General features: G+C 31.6%; 2 protein-coding genes across 2 annotated transcripts; one reads left to right on the plus strand and one right to left on the minus strand.

The window, feature by feature from the left end:
- Positions 1-957: 957 nt before the first annotated feature.
- On the plus strand, positions 958-9,707 carry ncd (non-claret disjunctional). The gene is made up of 4 exons (XM_064357189.1): positions 958-1,118; positions 2,692-3,078; positions 5,022-5,876; positions 8,853-9,707. The coding sequence occupies exons 2-4, from the start codon at positions 2,703-2,705 to the stop codon at positions 9,584-9,586; spliced, it is 1,965 nt and encodes a 654-aa protein (XP_064213259.1). The 5' UTR covers positions 958-1,118; positions 2,692-2,702; the 3' UTR covers positions 9,587-9,707.
- A 2,947-nt stretch (positions 9,708-12,654) lies between these two features.
- On the minus strand, positions 12,655-13,896 carry Cdk7 (Cyclin-dependent kinase 7). Its single transcript, XM_961624.5, has one exon. It carries the CDS (start codon positions 13,706-13,708, stop codon positions 12,692-12,694), a length of 1,017 nt encoding a protein of 338 aa, XP_966717.1. The 5' UTR covers positions 13,709-13,896; the 3' UTR covers positions 12,655-12,691.
- Positions 13,897-15,425: the final 1,529 nt, after the last annotated feature.

The following is a 15,425-nucleotide window of genomic DNA, read 5'->3' on the forward strand; positions in this document are numbered from 1 at the left end:
TGGTAGTTTCTCCTTTACCTTTATTGTAAGTACACACTGTTCAGAAATGATTGTTCATCAGATCACTTATGAAATCTGAACGTAATGTGCCGCTTACTTTAAATTGTGAATATCGTCAAAGCGACAGACTCGTCAAAATAATGCAAAAAGACTTCAAATCTAAAGGCTAAACAAAAATTACGGAAATAACAGACACAAATCAAGACAACTTTGCCGAACAAAAAAAGTGAGTTCACTTTGAATTTCATAGTAGACTTGATGGACAACCACACTGTATTAAAAAAATTAAGAAAGAAGGTATTAAAATAAAATAAAAAATGTTAAAAAACGAATACACAATTTTACACAAGAACTTTATCTTTTTTTATAAAGGGTGATTATTATTTGTTTATTTTTTGATTTTATGTTAATTATAGAAAAAAAAATCATAAAACAATTGCCCGTATATAGATGGCTTGTACAAAAACACGAAGCCTTTTTTTAATTTAATTTTTTTATCATCACAAGAGAGAGGTGTATTAGCTGTTTAAAAACTGAAACAATGCCAACGTCGCATTTTACAGAATTATTTTTTTAAATAAAATTGAGATTGATATAAAATTTTAAAAGTATAAATTACATTAGCTAATATTTTTTTGAAGTGCATGAATAATTTATAACAGCTAATTTTAAGAGGAAATGCAGCGTTGGCGTTTTTATAGTTTTGAAACAGCTAATAACAAAAAAAAAATAAAAATGACGTCATTACAAAAAAATGGCTGGGGTCTCAAAAATTATATCGATCTGTTCGAATTTTTTTTGAAAAATGACTCAAAACAAAGTATGAATTTTCTGTTTTTTTTTGGTTGTCTGTAAACCAAAGTACAATTTATTAAATCTTGGTGTACAGGCAACCAACAGTACAATACAGTACAGTATTCGAATCGACGCATCGTTTAGTGCTTCGGACGACTCTCGGAAACTAGCCAATGAAAATGTGAGTTTCAATTTGAAATTGAAGCGTTAACGGCCATATCCGTCAAAGCGAAGAAATTGTAACCGAATTACGTGTAGTTTGTTGTCAGCTAACAATTATTAGTTCGTATTGTTGGAATTCTGTTTTATAAGATCTCAGTAATGTAAGTACACATTAACATCATATTTATTTCTTTTAAATTATTTGATTTAAAATATGCATTCTGGCAGTTGTCAAAATTTGGTATTGTGTTCTAACTTCCTTATTTATCATTTCATCCCTGTTATTTACTGTATGCTTTTATGTACTTTTGTTGTAAATTAATTAGATTACACTCGAATATTACAGTATTATACTAATTGTGACATATGTCTTTCCAAAATTCTGTAGCGTCAGTACCCCCAGGGGCGTAGCCACAGCTATAGCCCCAAATTAAAAGGGTTCAAAGTAAAGTGCCCTTACATTTTACTAAAATAGAAACAAAAACATTAAGAGCTGATATTATTTTTTTTTATATTATTGTGGTTCTAGCAATGCATAACAAATCGAATTTAAAAACAACCGAAAAAAAATGAACCTAAGGATTTTTTTCTAAGCGAATCTTTCATAAAATCAAGTTTCAACCTGCTGTCCAAAGATTAATAATAATAATAATTAACACAAATCGATGCAGAATAAATATTCTCCTCCATTTACTCAAATAAAAATTGGGATATTTTCTTTAAAAAAATTAAGTCCTTGGAGCTCTCCAAACGCAACCTTAAAGTATGTAAAAAATCAAGATCAACGAAACGAAACTTACTTGAAGTAGCAGTCTTTTGAGAATGAAGATAGTGTTGTGTGATTGTTTCAAAGACGAAAAAAAATACAATTTGAGAATAATTATTTCCAAATTAACGGTTAGAAAGTATTAATGAAGATTTATTAGAGAACGAAGATTTTTTCCTAGAAATGTTTTACATATTACCGAGCACTTTGCTGGGTTATAAAAAAATTAATTACTAATTATTCTTTAATCTTTGTTCTTTAAATTCCAGAAGCATCATTTTTTTGTTGTTCTCAAAATTCCGCAGTTTTTGTTCTGTAAGGTGGCACTGCTTAACTTATTTTTGTAGTTTTTCTCCGGTTTTTTTTCTTCTATTTTTTTTCTCTAATTTTTAAACAGCGCCAACTGCGCAATCAAAATCTCTACTTTCATATGATGTTCCTCTCCTTGGGCCCCGTAGATATTTATTATTGCCTTTATTTTTCAAATTGTTCCATTTTATTTAAATCTGCTCCAAATTTCTACGGCATGAATTTTTTTTTTGTAATTAATTTATATTCAGTTTTACCCTGACTCCCTTTTCAGATAAATTAATTTTATCAGTCATCTTATATTCAATAAAATATTACTTTAGGCAGCCAAAACACTCAAAAAACTACCTCAAAATAATTGAAGAAATCCAGAAGTGTAATAAAAATCAGAACTTACAATTAATAACAATAAATATATTTTCAATTTTTTCAAATGTTTCGATGAATGTTATTTTTAGGGCCGGTTTATAGAAAGCTTTGTTAAAATTTAATTCGTTGTTAAAAATTATCAACGCGAATGGGCCAATCAAATTTGTTCAATTTGGTCACGTGATCAGTTAATCACGCTTTTAATTGCAGATTAACTTAATGACGCTTCTATAAACCGACCCTTAGAGCGCATAATTCTAATTTGTTACATATTGTACGTATGTTTTTAGACTTGAGGTTCATGATGTCTAAAATTCCCAAGCCTGCGAGCAGTATAAAACCCCCAGTAGCAGTCCAGAATTTCGCTGCAAGAAACTACCTTCGTCGACGATCCAAATCTGTGTCAGATCTCCGCCCCTTTAGATCAAAGCCTCTCTCCACCAATCTTACAACCGGACCAAATAAACCAGCTGGTCCAAGTAAAGAGAATACAGCTCCCTTAAGATCAGCAGGAGCTAAAAGGCCAGCAATACAGAAGCAGGAGCCAGAAAAGAAACCAAAAGTTCCGAAAATAGCCAAGATTCCTGACTGGGACTACAAATCCCGGTTTCAAGAAATTCAAAAGAAACACACGGCTTTAGTGGAAAACTTTAAAGAAATAAAGGCAAAAACAGCGAGTAAGTAATCTAACAATTACTAATTTATTTATTTTTTCTGTTTTTTTTATTTTGTTCCTTGATTATAAAAACTTAAATAATTAACAAAAATTACTTCAGGCATGCCTTTTACAGACTGAAATTCAATTTGAACGACAGAAAATTGGTGCCAGCAGAGAACCAAAAATAACATTTTGGTGGGGATGAAAATAAACAAAACTCACATAAGAAAACAGTTTAAAAATAAACCAAAAATCACCCCTTAGATTAAAAACTTGCAGACAAAAAGATAAAATCCCCGCCGGCAAAAAACGACTCAATTATCATTTTTTTTAAATTATTTGATTTTTGATCATTTCCGGCTCAAATATGTCCAAAACCCTCTTTTAAGTCACTTAATTTTATTTAATATTAAAATTTTGTTCCTTGATTATAAAAACTTAAATAATTAACAAAAATTACTTCAGGCATGCCTTTTACAGACTGAAATTCAATTTGAACGACAGAAAATTGGTGCCAGCAGAGAACCAAAAATAACATTTTGGTGGGGATAAAAATAAACAAAACTCACATAAGAAAACAGTTTAAAAATAAACCAAAAATCACCCCTTAGATTAAAAACTTGCAGTCAAAAAGATAAAATCCCCGCCGGCAAAAAACGACTCAATTATCATTTTTTTTTAATTATTTGATTTTTGATAAGTTCCGGCTCAAATATGTCCAAAGCCCTCTTTTAAGTCACTTAATTTTATTTAATATTAAAATTTGCTGTTGTAAACTTAAAATCGCTTTATTCCGGTGCCGAAACGATGATTTTAGAAATTTTTATAATAATAATACAGGGTGTTAGTTTTCGAGCCCCACCGTGGGGGTTATTAGTTATTACAGAGATACGAGGTCGGTTGAATTAGGGCAAACTTGCGCATTTTTATGCTGAACAGTTATCTGAATATTTTTTTTTTTTTTAATTATTGAGAAAAAGAAAAAGTAATTTTCGTTTTTATTTTTTTAAGCGAAAACTATAATAATTAGACGTTTTTAAGTAGAACATTCTTCAGACCCTTTTTATAAGAAATCGATCTCTCATCGCCTTTTTCAAGGCGTTCTTGATGTCAGAGTTACAACACTCAACTGTAGTTTTTCTTATGGACGCCATATTTGATACTTGTATTTTTTAAGTCTTTTTGTTTCTGATTACAACGATGTATAATATGATATGATCGAATCTTACATGTTGATTAAAATGAAGAAAAAAACATTTTTACAATGAGTGCTTTGGAAAAAAACGCCAAAAAGTTTCAATTTTGACAGTTCTTTTAAATATGAGAGCTGAATTTTTATAATTTTGTCTTGTTTTGTTTTGCGAAGAATAAACTTTTAGCTTATCATGTCGTTTATTCAAATTCAATTAAACACCTCCAATATCTAGTTGGTTTAAAAACAAAATTTTTAGCGTTTTTTCCAAAGCACGCTTGGTAAAAATGCTTTTTTGTAAGATTCAATTATATCATGTGAAACATTGTTGTAATCAGAAATAAAAACACTTTTCAAAAATACAAAAAGCAAATGTGGCTTCCATAAAAAAAAACAAGTTTAGTGTTGTAACTCTTAATCAAGAACGCCTCGAAAAATACGACAGATTTAAATTCCTTGTGCCTAAACAATGTTCTAAAACGTCTAGTTGTTTTGGTTTTTGCTTGAAAAAATAAAACGAAAATTACAAATTTCAGTTTTTTTCCAATTATTCAAAAACTTAAAATGACACATTAAATTTTCTTTCAGACAATTATTCAGAATAAAAATGCGCAACTTTCCCCTAATTTAACCAATTTCGTATCTCTTATAGTAACTGAGATCTCCATGGTGGATCTCGAAAAACGGACACCCTGTATAATAAAAGTAAAAATTTCCTGACTAATTTATACTTAAACGTGTAAAACAGCAAAAAATTGGAATACTTTCAGATTTTGATCAACTGGACGGTGAGGTACAGGAACTACGACAAGTGAACGAAACACAGAAGGGCAAATTACAAAGTTTAGAAGAGCAGGAGAAGAAGTGGAGACAAGAAAACAATGATTTAAACACTCAATTAACGAAAACAAGAGAAGATTACAGCGAGTTGCAAAAACGAACCGAAGCTTTACAAGAAAATTTAGAATCACTTGAGAAGGAAAAAAAGCTTTGGAAATCCGAAAAAGAAAATATTCTGTCGGAAAATACCAAATTAACACACGAATTAAGTGTAACGAGAACGGATTACGCTAACTTGAAACTTGAACACGAGTCTTTGGAAAAACAATGTACTGAGAATATAGAGCGTCTTCAACAGATACAACAGATCCTCCAAAAAACTGAAACTCAAGTAAAAGAGTTACAACAAAAAATTGAGGATTTAGAAACGAACAATTGGCACTTGAAACACGATCTTGAGGATCAATATGACCTCAGAAGACAGTTACACAACACCATTCAGGACCTGAAAGGAAATATTCGCGTTTTTTGCAGAGTCCGACCACCAATCAACAACGAACTGGATGACAAAGAATTATGTGCAATTTCCTTCCCCAACGAAACCAGTCTAGATATACGAAAGTCGCGTGAAAGTGTCTGTGCAATAAGTGGAAGAGTTGGGGACGTTAAACAGGAATTTTCCTTTGATAAAGTTTTTTCACCTGAAGCAAGCCAGGTGGAAATTTTTGAGGAACTTGCACAATTGGTTCAGTCGGCTTTGGACGGATATCATGTGTGTGTTTTTGCTTATGGACAGACTGGGTCAGGAAAAACACACACGATGCAAGGAACACCAAATGATCGTGGTATGAAACATAAACTTTTTTAACTAATAAATCGAATATTTTTGCGGAAAAAACATTTAAAGCTCATTGTTTTCGATTTTTTAAGTTGTAAGAATTTTCTCTTAGAAATGTGCCAAAAAGGCACAAAGTTAAGTAAAAAATGCTCTTGGTTTTGCCTTTTTTGAGCTAAGCACTTAATTTTTGCGAGGTTTTGCTCAGCTAGGTCAAAAATCACCAAAAATGGGACACAATTATGCAGCAAAATTTGGCAAAAATAACAAAATACATAACGAGATTAGTTTACTAAAAATGTTTTTAGCATTTTTTTGGAATTTTATAATCATTTCTTAGCCTGAAATACAAATATTTTCCGAAATTTTACGTTTTAGCACGCTTTCATGCACACAAAAATTACTAAACCACCTCGAAAATTAGAGCTTTATGTAAGATTTTTTTCAAAGTAAAATCTTAGCTTTTTATCGAGGTTTTACTAAATTTACTGGCTTTTTGACCGTTAACACGTTTTTCAGCCTAAAGCACAAATATTTTTCAAAATTTTGGCGTGTTATCTTTTGCTTTTTTGAGCGTTTGTGAGATTTCATTAAGTCGAAATTACATAATTTATGTCTTTTTTAGTGATTTAACACGTTTTTCAGCCAGAAAAGCAAATTCTTTGAGGAAAAATAATTCGATAAGTTGCGAAATTAATTTGTATTTGAACAAAAAATTACGAAAAGTAACAATATTTTTCCTTTGCGAACGTTTTAGCACCTTTTCTCATCAGACCTGTATTTATTTCAAGAAATTATTGAAAGCTAAACCGATTGAAATAAAAGGTGTTACGAGTATCGGTGTAGTATTTGCTATACCAAATGTTTCTCTTTGTTTTTAACACAATTTTTTACATAAAAAGGCACTTGCTTTTCGTGTATTTGAACTACTGGTTTGAACACAGTTCTGAACTACGAATAAAAGTTCTGTTTCTGAGCGTTTAAGTCAAGTTAAAGGGAAAAATTAGCCGAAAGATATCCAAATTAGATCGACACTCTCAGTTTAAATCACAAATATTTTTCAAAATTTCGTCGTGTTATTTTTGGCTCTTTCGCGTGTATGTTATTTTAATTTCAGGTAAATGTTGGGTTATTTTCTGAAAATTCCGAAAATGTCGAAATTACATAATTTTGGCCGTAAAGGAAACTGATACGAAGAATTTCGTCAAAAACAATTCGAAAAGTTACGAATTCGACACATTGTGTAATTTTTGCTCCGCTTTTTCGAGATTTTGCTCAAACGGAATGAGTAATCACGAAATAGGGTCAAAAATGATAATATTGTTGCTTTTTTTTAACATTTAAGCACTTTTTTGGGCCTAATAATTAAAACTCAATTATTTTCGCAAAATTTCGATAGCTCGTACAAAAAAAAGAAATTTAATGGAAAAATACCTTTTTTAACGTTTTAACCCATTTTTGACTCAAAAGTTCACTAATAATAATAATAATAATAATAATAATAATAATAATTTATTTGTGGCAGTAAAACAGTTACAATTATTTAGTTACAACAAGAAAAGAAATACGATAACAAAATTAAAATTTTCTACCACAAATTGGACCAAAAGGCAGCAAAGCTGATCAAGGTTTTGGCCCAGAATTAAATGAGAAATAACAAAAAATAAAATTGAACAATGTGATTGAAGAAAAATAAAAAATATAATAATAAAAAAATATTCGATTCTATTTAACAAAATTATAGAAAAGAAAAAAAACACATAAGTAAAATAAAATCATTTTCTATTTATGTTTAAAATTTAGATTTTTTTAATGTCAGAGGAACTTCATTGTAGAATAAGTAAATATTATAAACAAAACAAAAATTACATGATGACAAACGTAACTATTATTTCGTTTTATTTATTTAATATTTCTTTAACGTTTAGCAATCGCATGCTATTTTCACGGACTCTTACCACACTGTCTCGAAAATAAAATAATTGAATTTTTTTACAGTAATTTTTGATATAATAAAGTCAAATAGTTTTTTCATGAGATTTCGTTAAATCGAGCCAAAAATCGTTACATTTGCTACTTTTTTTATCATTTTGCTACATTTGGCTGTAAGAAACCCAATTATTTTGCGAAATTTTGTAAATATAAGTCGATACAAACAAATTATTGGTTGGTAATACAGGCTGATTCAAAAGTACCGTACAATCTGTCGGGTGCTGATAAAAGTGATAAAGGATATCAAACGAAATAAAAAGTTCCTATGACAAAAAATTGTAGCGTCGGTTTTATTTATGATTTATGATGAATAAATCGTCAGTTAGTTTTTTTTATGTATTTTTATGTATTAGTTAAATAAAAAAATTTTTCACCAAATGTTGCTTCGTTATTATACAGTTAGTTAGCTGAATACGATGTTTTTAGTAATGACAATACAAAAAGTGTTAAACTTGGGGTTTGTGCGCTTAATTTGTTAAGAAAAATAATTTTAATGAGCTACAACACGGTCAAGAGGAGTCTAGCTTTTTTTGGAAAAAGCAAAGGAATTTTTGTAATTAATAATTCTGTAATTTTTGTGCTTCAGATAATATTTTTTTACATTTGCAACATGAAACAAATACCTATTGAAAAAATCAACAATTAATGTTTAATTAAGGTAAATTTGACAATATATTAAATTCGACATCCTAGGCAACAAAAGAGTAACAATCGATACCGTTCTTAAGGAAAACAAATTAAAAAAAGTTGCTTGAAAAAATCTGACTTCATTTTTGTGTTTAACTGAACCTTTCTGGTCACCATACGAGAGTTTGTCCGACACTTCTGAATCACCCTGTATTGTGCATTTTTTGTTCTTTTTTTGTCAAAGCGGAACGAGTAATTACGATATTCAGTCAAAAATGTTAATTTTTTTTATTTAAATAACGGTGGCCATTAAATACAATAAATATTATTTCCAGTAATTTGAAATTTCATTTCCCACTTTTTTTAGGCATGATCCCTCGGACGATAGACTTGATCTTCGAAAAAATCGAGAAACTGAAAATTACTGAATGGAGTTACACTGTGACAGCCAGCTTCTTGGAAATCTACAACGAAAACATCAGAGACTTGCTGGAACCTAACAGTAACTACGACTACGAATTGCGTTACAACGAGGGTCGAGGTGTAACCGTAACCAACTTAAAAAGTGTTCCAATTGATTCAGCTCGCATGCTCAAAGCACTTATGGAGGAAGCTAACAACAACAGAGCGGTTGCCACAACCGATTTCAACAAACACAGTTCTCGATCGCACGCAGTCACCAAAATTCATCTCGAAGGACACAATAATTTAAGTAGAGCGAGTTATTCCGGATCAATCAATCTCGTGGACTTGGCCGGCTCTGAAAGCGCCAAAACCTCGGCAGCCGAACGTTTAAACGAGACGAAACATATTAATAAGAGTCTGTCTACTTTGGGAAATGTAATGCTGGCACTACATAATAAAGACTCCCATGTGCCATATCGCAATTCGAAACTTACTTTCCTATTGCAATCATGTCTTGGCGGTAATTCGAAGACTTTGATGATCGTGAATATTGCGCCGTTTGAGGACTGTTTTGGGGAAAGCATCAGTTCGCTAAGATTTGCAGCCAAAGTTAAGGAAATCAAAACTTGTGCCAAAAAAAACAAGACTTATGGTCATCAGGCTTTATTGCCATCGAATGGCTCCCAAAAGAAGTAAAAATAGTGTTTTAATTTGTGAATATGCGAATTTTTTAGTGTTTTTGTTTTAATCATTTTAACATGTATGCGTTGACTTAGCTGTATATATCATTTTATAAAATAAAGTTAATTAAGTCTGATCGTTTTTTGCACTAAAGTCGGATTCACATGAATTCATTTCTAAAAATATTTATGCTAAATGTGAATGTTTGTACAATATTTGGATAATTTGAACAGAAACCAATCTGAAATCAAAACCAATGACCCGAACATGTTCAGTTTATATTCGCTGTTTCAAAACTGTAAAAACGCCAACGTCACATTTTACCAAACGAGTTTTTTAAATAAGATTCATAAAATTGTAAAATAGTTAATGATTAGATCTCTCATTAAAACTATAAATTACATTAGCTATTTTTTTGAGTGTATGAGTAATTTATAATAGCCACTAATAGCTAATTTTGAGAGAAAATGCGATGTTGGCGTTTTTATAGTTTTGAAACAGCTAATAGATACCTTACATAAAACATTACCAATTAACCATGCAGATAAAGTGACCCAAAGATATACCGTCTTTACGACTTAATCCGATATTTAACTTAAATAATTTTTATGACGGTTCAACCACAAAACACCATTTTTAGCCCCCAAATAAATAAACCCAAACAGATGCTCTCGATGCCGTTCCAGGATCGTACTCAGAAGTTTAGAACATTAAGGTTTCACTCTCATTTTTTTATAATAACTATTTGGTAGTATGAATAAATGAATTAATTTAATAAATTAAAACGAAAAATTTAAAAAACTTTGTATATTGTTTTTATTTACAAAGTGTAAAAAAATTATAATGTAACTAATAATTAACATTTCTCGAAAAAGTCATTTTCATCGCTGGAATCGTCATCTAGGTTAATAATTAAATCTGGAACCAATCTTGTTTTGTATGTAATTTAGAAATTCCAGGACTTCTACGGTAAAGTGTGATAAAACCCACCCCCAAGGAGTCGGCGCCTCTATGGCCTAAACATTTTAGCACATTAGGAAATTCCAAATTGTCGCCAAGTTGAAACTTGAACTTGAAGCCGTTGAGAAAAAAATCCTGTTGTACATTTGATGAAAACGGGAAAATCTAATTAAAGAAAAAACATTTATATGTACCAGATTCAAGGCCAAATGGCAAAATCAAAAACTGATTAAGCTTTCTTTGTAATTTATACGTAGAAAGGAATAAATATAGAAGAGATTCCCAAAAATGAAACATTTTGTGAAGAAATGTCGTTTTTAAAATTGGAAACATTTTACTTTGAAGCAGTTCTTCCTGAACTTATAGACCCTAGAAAAAAGAGAAATTTACTCCTGCGAGATTTTTATTTTAAATAAATTACATATTTACAATTGTTTCTTGTTTTATTTACCCATACGTTTTTTCTTGTTAAAAAACCGTAGTACATTAATTTTGCACATTTTTTAAACGAAACAACCTTGGTGGATTCAAATTGTTTGACTTAACAAATTATTCAAACAGGGTTTATTAAATTGAAATAACATCAGTATCACTGAAATAAAACTTTAACAAAGGCTCTGTACCTGGACCAACCCAAAGCAGGGAGCATAGGTTCAGCTAATGCTCTCCACGAAACGAACGCCTTTCGCAACAAACCCAACGAACTGAAAGCCACAAAGTCAGTGTTTCAGAAACGACAAAACTTGAAGAATGCGAACTGAGCATAATATTAAGTAATTTTTTTACACACGTATATGTAGTGTTATGTTCGGTAAATTCCAAGATCTTTATTTATTTACGTTGATTTCCATAACTAAATAATAAATAATACAGTTTTAGATTTTCAATGCCCATAAAAAAATAAGTTTGAGTTTTGCCCATTTAGATGAAAAATATTGTCCGATTCTAAATTCAAAACCAGTTTTTTTGTAATAACTTCGTGCCACATTTTTCTTTTTTGATGAAAACTGTTAAGCGCCCTAGAAATTTTAAAACTGCGTAATTTGATGTATGATACATAGTTCAAAAAAACTATTTAAAGCTAAGATGAGTCTAAAACTGTTTTTTGCCAGGGTCAGACTACCCTTCTAACTCAGATTTTCCAAAAACATATTTTTTTAAATGAGTCGATATTCAAGTTTTAATCGTTGAAGTTTGAAGAGTTTAAAAAACTGCCCATTGAGGTAAATGACATATCTTTAGGCCCATTCTATTTACTGAAACATATTTTTTATAGAAAATACTAAATTTTGTATGGCCTTAAAAATGTGAGTCAGATTTTTATGTCAAAAATAAGAGAAACTACTGTTTTTTATTTTTTCATAAAAAATGTGAGCCAGACGTAACAACTGCAACTTGGTTTTTGTTGAAAAAAATGCACAGAAAATAGAAAAATTACTAAGAAACCTACGCATCTGAGCTAAAAAGTTACACGTATTAGATTAATGAAATATGCTCCAACTCTGAACAGAAGCAAAAAATGTAAACTGCGCCACCTTATCCACATCCGAAAATAATAATCATTAAGGGGGTGAATTCCTGTGATTCAAATAGTATCAAGTCATTTGCCGCCACATATTTTATGTACTCTACGTAAGCGGGCCAGAGTTTCAGCAAAAAAAAGAAGTTTCTAGCTTAATCCAGAAGGAAAATATGACGATGTAAATTTTAAGCTTTTCAAAAATTTTCGTAAAAACGTCTTTTTCAGTATAATTCATTTTAAGAGTTTTACAAGTTAACGATTCATATTTTCGAGTTAAAACAAAAGCCACTTTATTCCTGACAGTCCATTACAGGGAGGGCCAATAGTAGTTCATTTTCTCTTTAAGACTCTATATCAAAGGGAAATAATGTTCAAAAAACACCAAATTTTTGTCAATTTTCAGGTTTTTTTTCTGAATTAAATAAAGCACTGACAGCATTTAAAACAGTTTCTCTCCTATAGCCAGAGTAGAAGAATATATAACTTTCAAAAACGTTACTAAGAAGGGCTGTAAAACAGCGAGGAAAATAGATGAAATTCGACGCTTTTTAGAGTAGGTATTCTCCCCCTTAACAACGCATAACTTTTTTTAATAACTGAATTCTTATTTACTAAAAAATAATTTATTTACAAAAAAATTAGAAAAACAATCGTTTAGATAGCGACCCTCCCTCCACCGCATCCAGCAGCTTCCTCTTCAAAGTAGGCCTTTCCACTTCAGTTTTTCTGATGTTTTGAGGCAACGGCAACTTGGATCCCGGCGTCGGCGCCGGTTTATTACTGAAAAACGGCATCGCCAAACACTTGCTGCACTCGAACCGCTTCAACGGATTCAACACCAAAAGCCCCTCCAAGACATCAAGCAGATCATCACCGGCGGCTGTGAAAATATTCTTCAACGGAATCGGCGTAAACGGCTTAAATTCGACGTAATCGGACAAACTCTTCAGCCCCGGCCAATTCTCCTCGGTCGGATTTCCAAAAACTGCGAAAATTTTGGTCAGCTGGTCCAGGTCCGACTCGCCAGGAAACAAGGGCACTCGCAGGAGGAGCTCCGCGAGGATGCACCCCACAGCCCACATGTCCACCCCCGTGCTGTACAACTTTGCCCCGAAGAGCAGCTCGGGGCACCTGTACCACCTGGTGACCACCTGGTGCGTGTTGATGCGGTTTGGGGAGCCGTAGAGCTTCGCAAGCCCGAAATCGCCGATTTTGAGCACGCCGTTGGAGTTCACCAGAAGGTTGTTGGGCTTGAGGTCCCGGTGAAGGACCCAGTTTCGGTGCAAGTAGTCCAGCCCTTGCAGCGTTTGAATAATGTAGGCTTTTATGTTGCCAGTTGTTAAAATAATCGTGTTGTCTTTTATTATAACTTCCAAATCCGTGTCCATGAAATCAAACACAAGGGACACGTTGGACATGTGTCCGAAGACGTCCAAGAGGCCGATTACGTTGCGGTGGTGCAGTTCTTGTAAGAGTTTGATTTCGCGAAGGGCTGTTCGGTTGATGCCGTCTTGGGCCTCTTGACGACTCCCCATTTTGATTTTTTTCACTGCGACGATGTTGTCGGTCTCTACATCGCGGGCTTTGTACACCGTGGCGAATTGGCCCTCGCCCAGAAACTCGATTTTTTCGTAACGGGTTAGTTTATTCGACATTTTTATCACATTATTTTGAAAATTGCCGGTTTGAGGTTATGAGGGGTTGAAAGCCAAAGCTACCAACCTTCGGAATTTCGAGGGTTCAAAAATGAGAAATTTTAAATAAATACAATGATCAAACAAACAAAGAATGAAGTTGCAGTGGAAGTTTTCAAACAGGAATGAAAAAGTCGGATAACTAAGTAATTAAAAATGAATTTGATAAAAAAAATTAATTTGGTATGCAACCACATATACAGCACCATAATTGTGGTCAACCTACTATTAATAACTGTTCTTTTTTTAGAAAGTAAATCGGTAACAAAAATGTGTAATAGAAAAGAATTACGTCTAATTTGAACCTTTTTTGACTATTTCGTGTAAAATATCAATATTAATATGCTTGTTTCTGACAAAAAAACTATAGAAAACCCAACAATGAGAGTCTGTTTAAACAACATTTTTTTTTATTAAGAAACATTCTTAAATACACAAAGCAAAACCACGTAATGTGCAACATTTCATCTTATTTTAAAAAAATTTGCTTTCTAAAAAGCTAGATTTGTGTTTAAAGCGGTTTCGCTGCTTTAAACTCTCAAATATTATTAATTTTTTTAAATTTATGGGCCGGTTTATAAAAGGCTCTGTTAAAATTGAATTCGTTGTTAAAAGTTAACAACGCGAATGAACCAACCAAATGACTTCAATTTGGTCACGTAATCAGTTAATCACGCATTTTATAACTGATTAAATTAATGACGTTTTTATAAACCGGTCCTATGATTAGTTATGATAATTAAACTAGTTTACAAAAAATTTTTTCTTTTACCAAGAAATAATTTATACTGATTTTGTTTTCTTCTCACTCACTAATAACGTAATAACTAAAATATATCTCACATTTGTCTATCACGTCTTGTTTTTTTAATATATTCACTAAAAGTTTTGAAAATATATTCGTTGTTTCTGTGATAAACTAATAGTTAAACATTGTATTTGCTTTAAAATATCGTCAAGTAAATGTAGATTAAGCCCAAACAACTTTTGTTTTTTTGTGGTAAAATTATCTTAGTAAAACCTGAAAAACTTAAAGGCAAGAAATAAGAATTTCTCAGTTTCGAATGTAAAGGGAAAAATGTTTAGGAATGCAACCCCTTAATTATTTCTAACTAAGTGTAAAGAAGAATTTAGAACTTGCTCTACTGAAAACTGCTAACCAATCTTCATAACATATAATTGTTGTTTTCTTCGATAAATAAGTTTTTTACAGTAGAGGCTTCCTTTTTCATGAGAATTTTTGTATGAAAAGCTGATTTTTGTTCATTAGTTAATGTGGCATTATTAGCGGTGTAGTTAGAAAAAACAGTTCTAAGGAACAAAGTTGTGGTGAATTATCTTCTACGATTCAGGTATTATTTAATTTTCCATTATTCGAACATTGGTAAAAAACCGTCTTCAACGTTTTTGGGACCCCTTCGGTTGAAAATCACAGCTTTCTTGATTAATGAAGGGTCAAGGGACTTTCCCTTCGTTAATCAAGGAAGCTGTGGATATGGTCTTAAGGACTCTTCTAAAGAAAAGAGATGGCGCTACGTAAGGAGAGTTTTTTTAAGTTAGGAGAATCAACTCCAACAATGAAAAAGAAAGCTTTGTTACGGCCTTAATGGTGGCATTACAATGCAAAAACGAAAAGAATCACCCTGTTTATTTTTTAGTAGGGAAATTCAACTTTACA

Source organism: Tribolium castaneum, chromosome 1 (genome assembly GCF_031307605.1).
Source record: "Tribolium castaneum strain GA2 chromosome 1, icTriCast1.1, whole genome shotgun sequence".
Lineage (NCBI taxonomy): Eukaryota > Metazoa > Arthropoda > Insecta > Coleoptera > Tenebrionidae > Tribolium > Tribolium castaneum.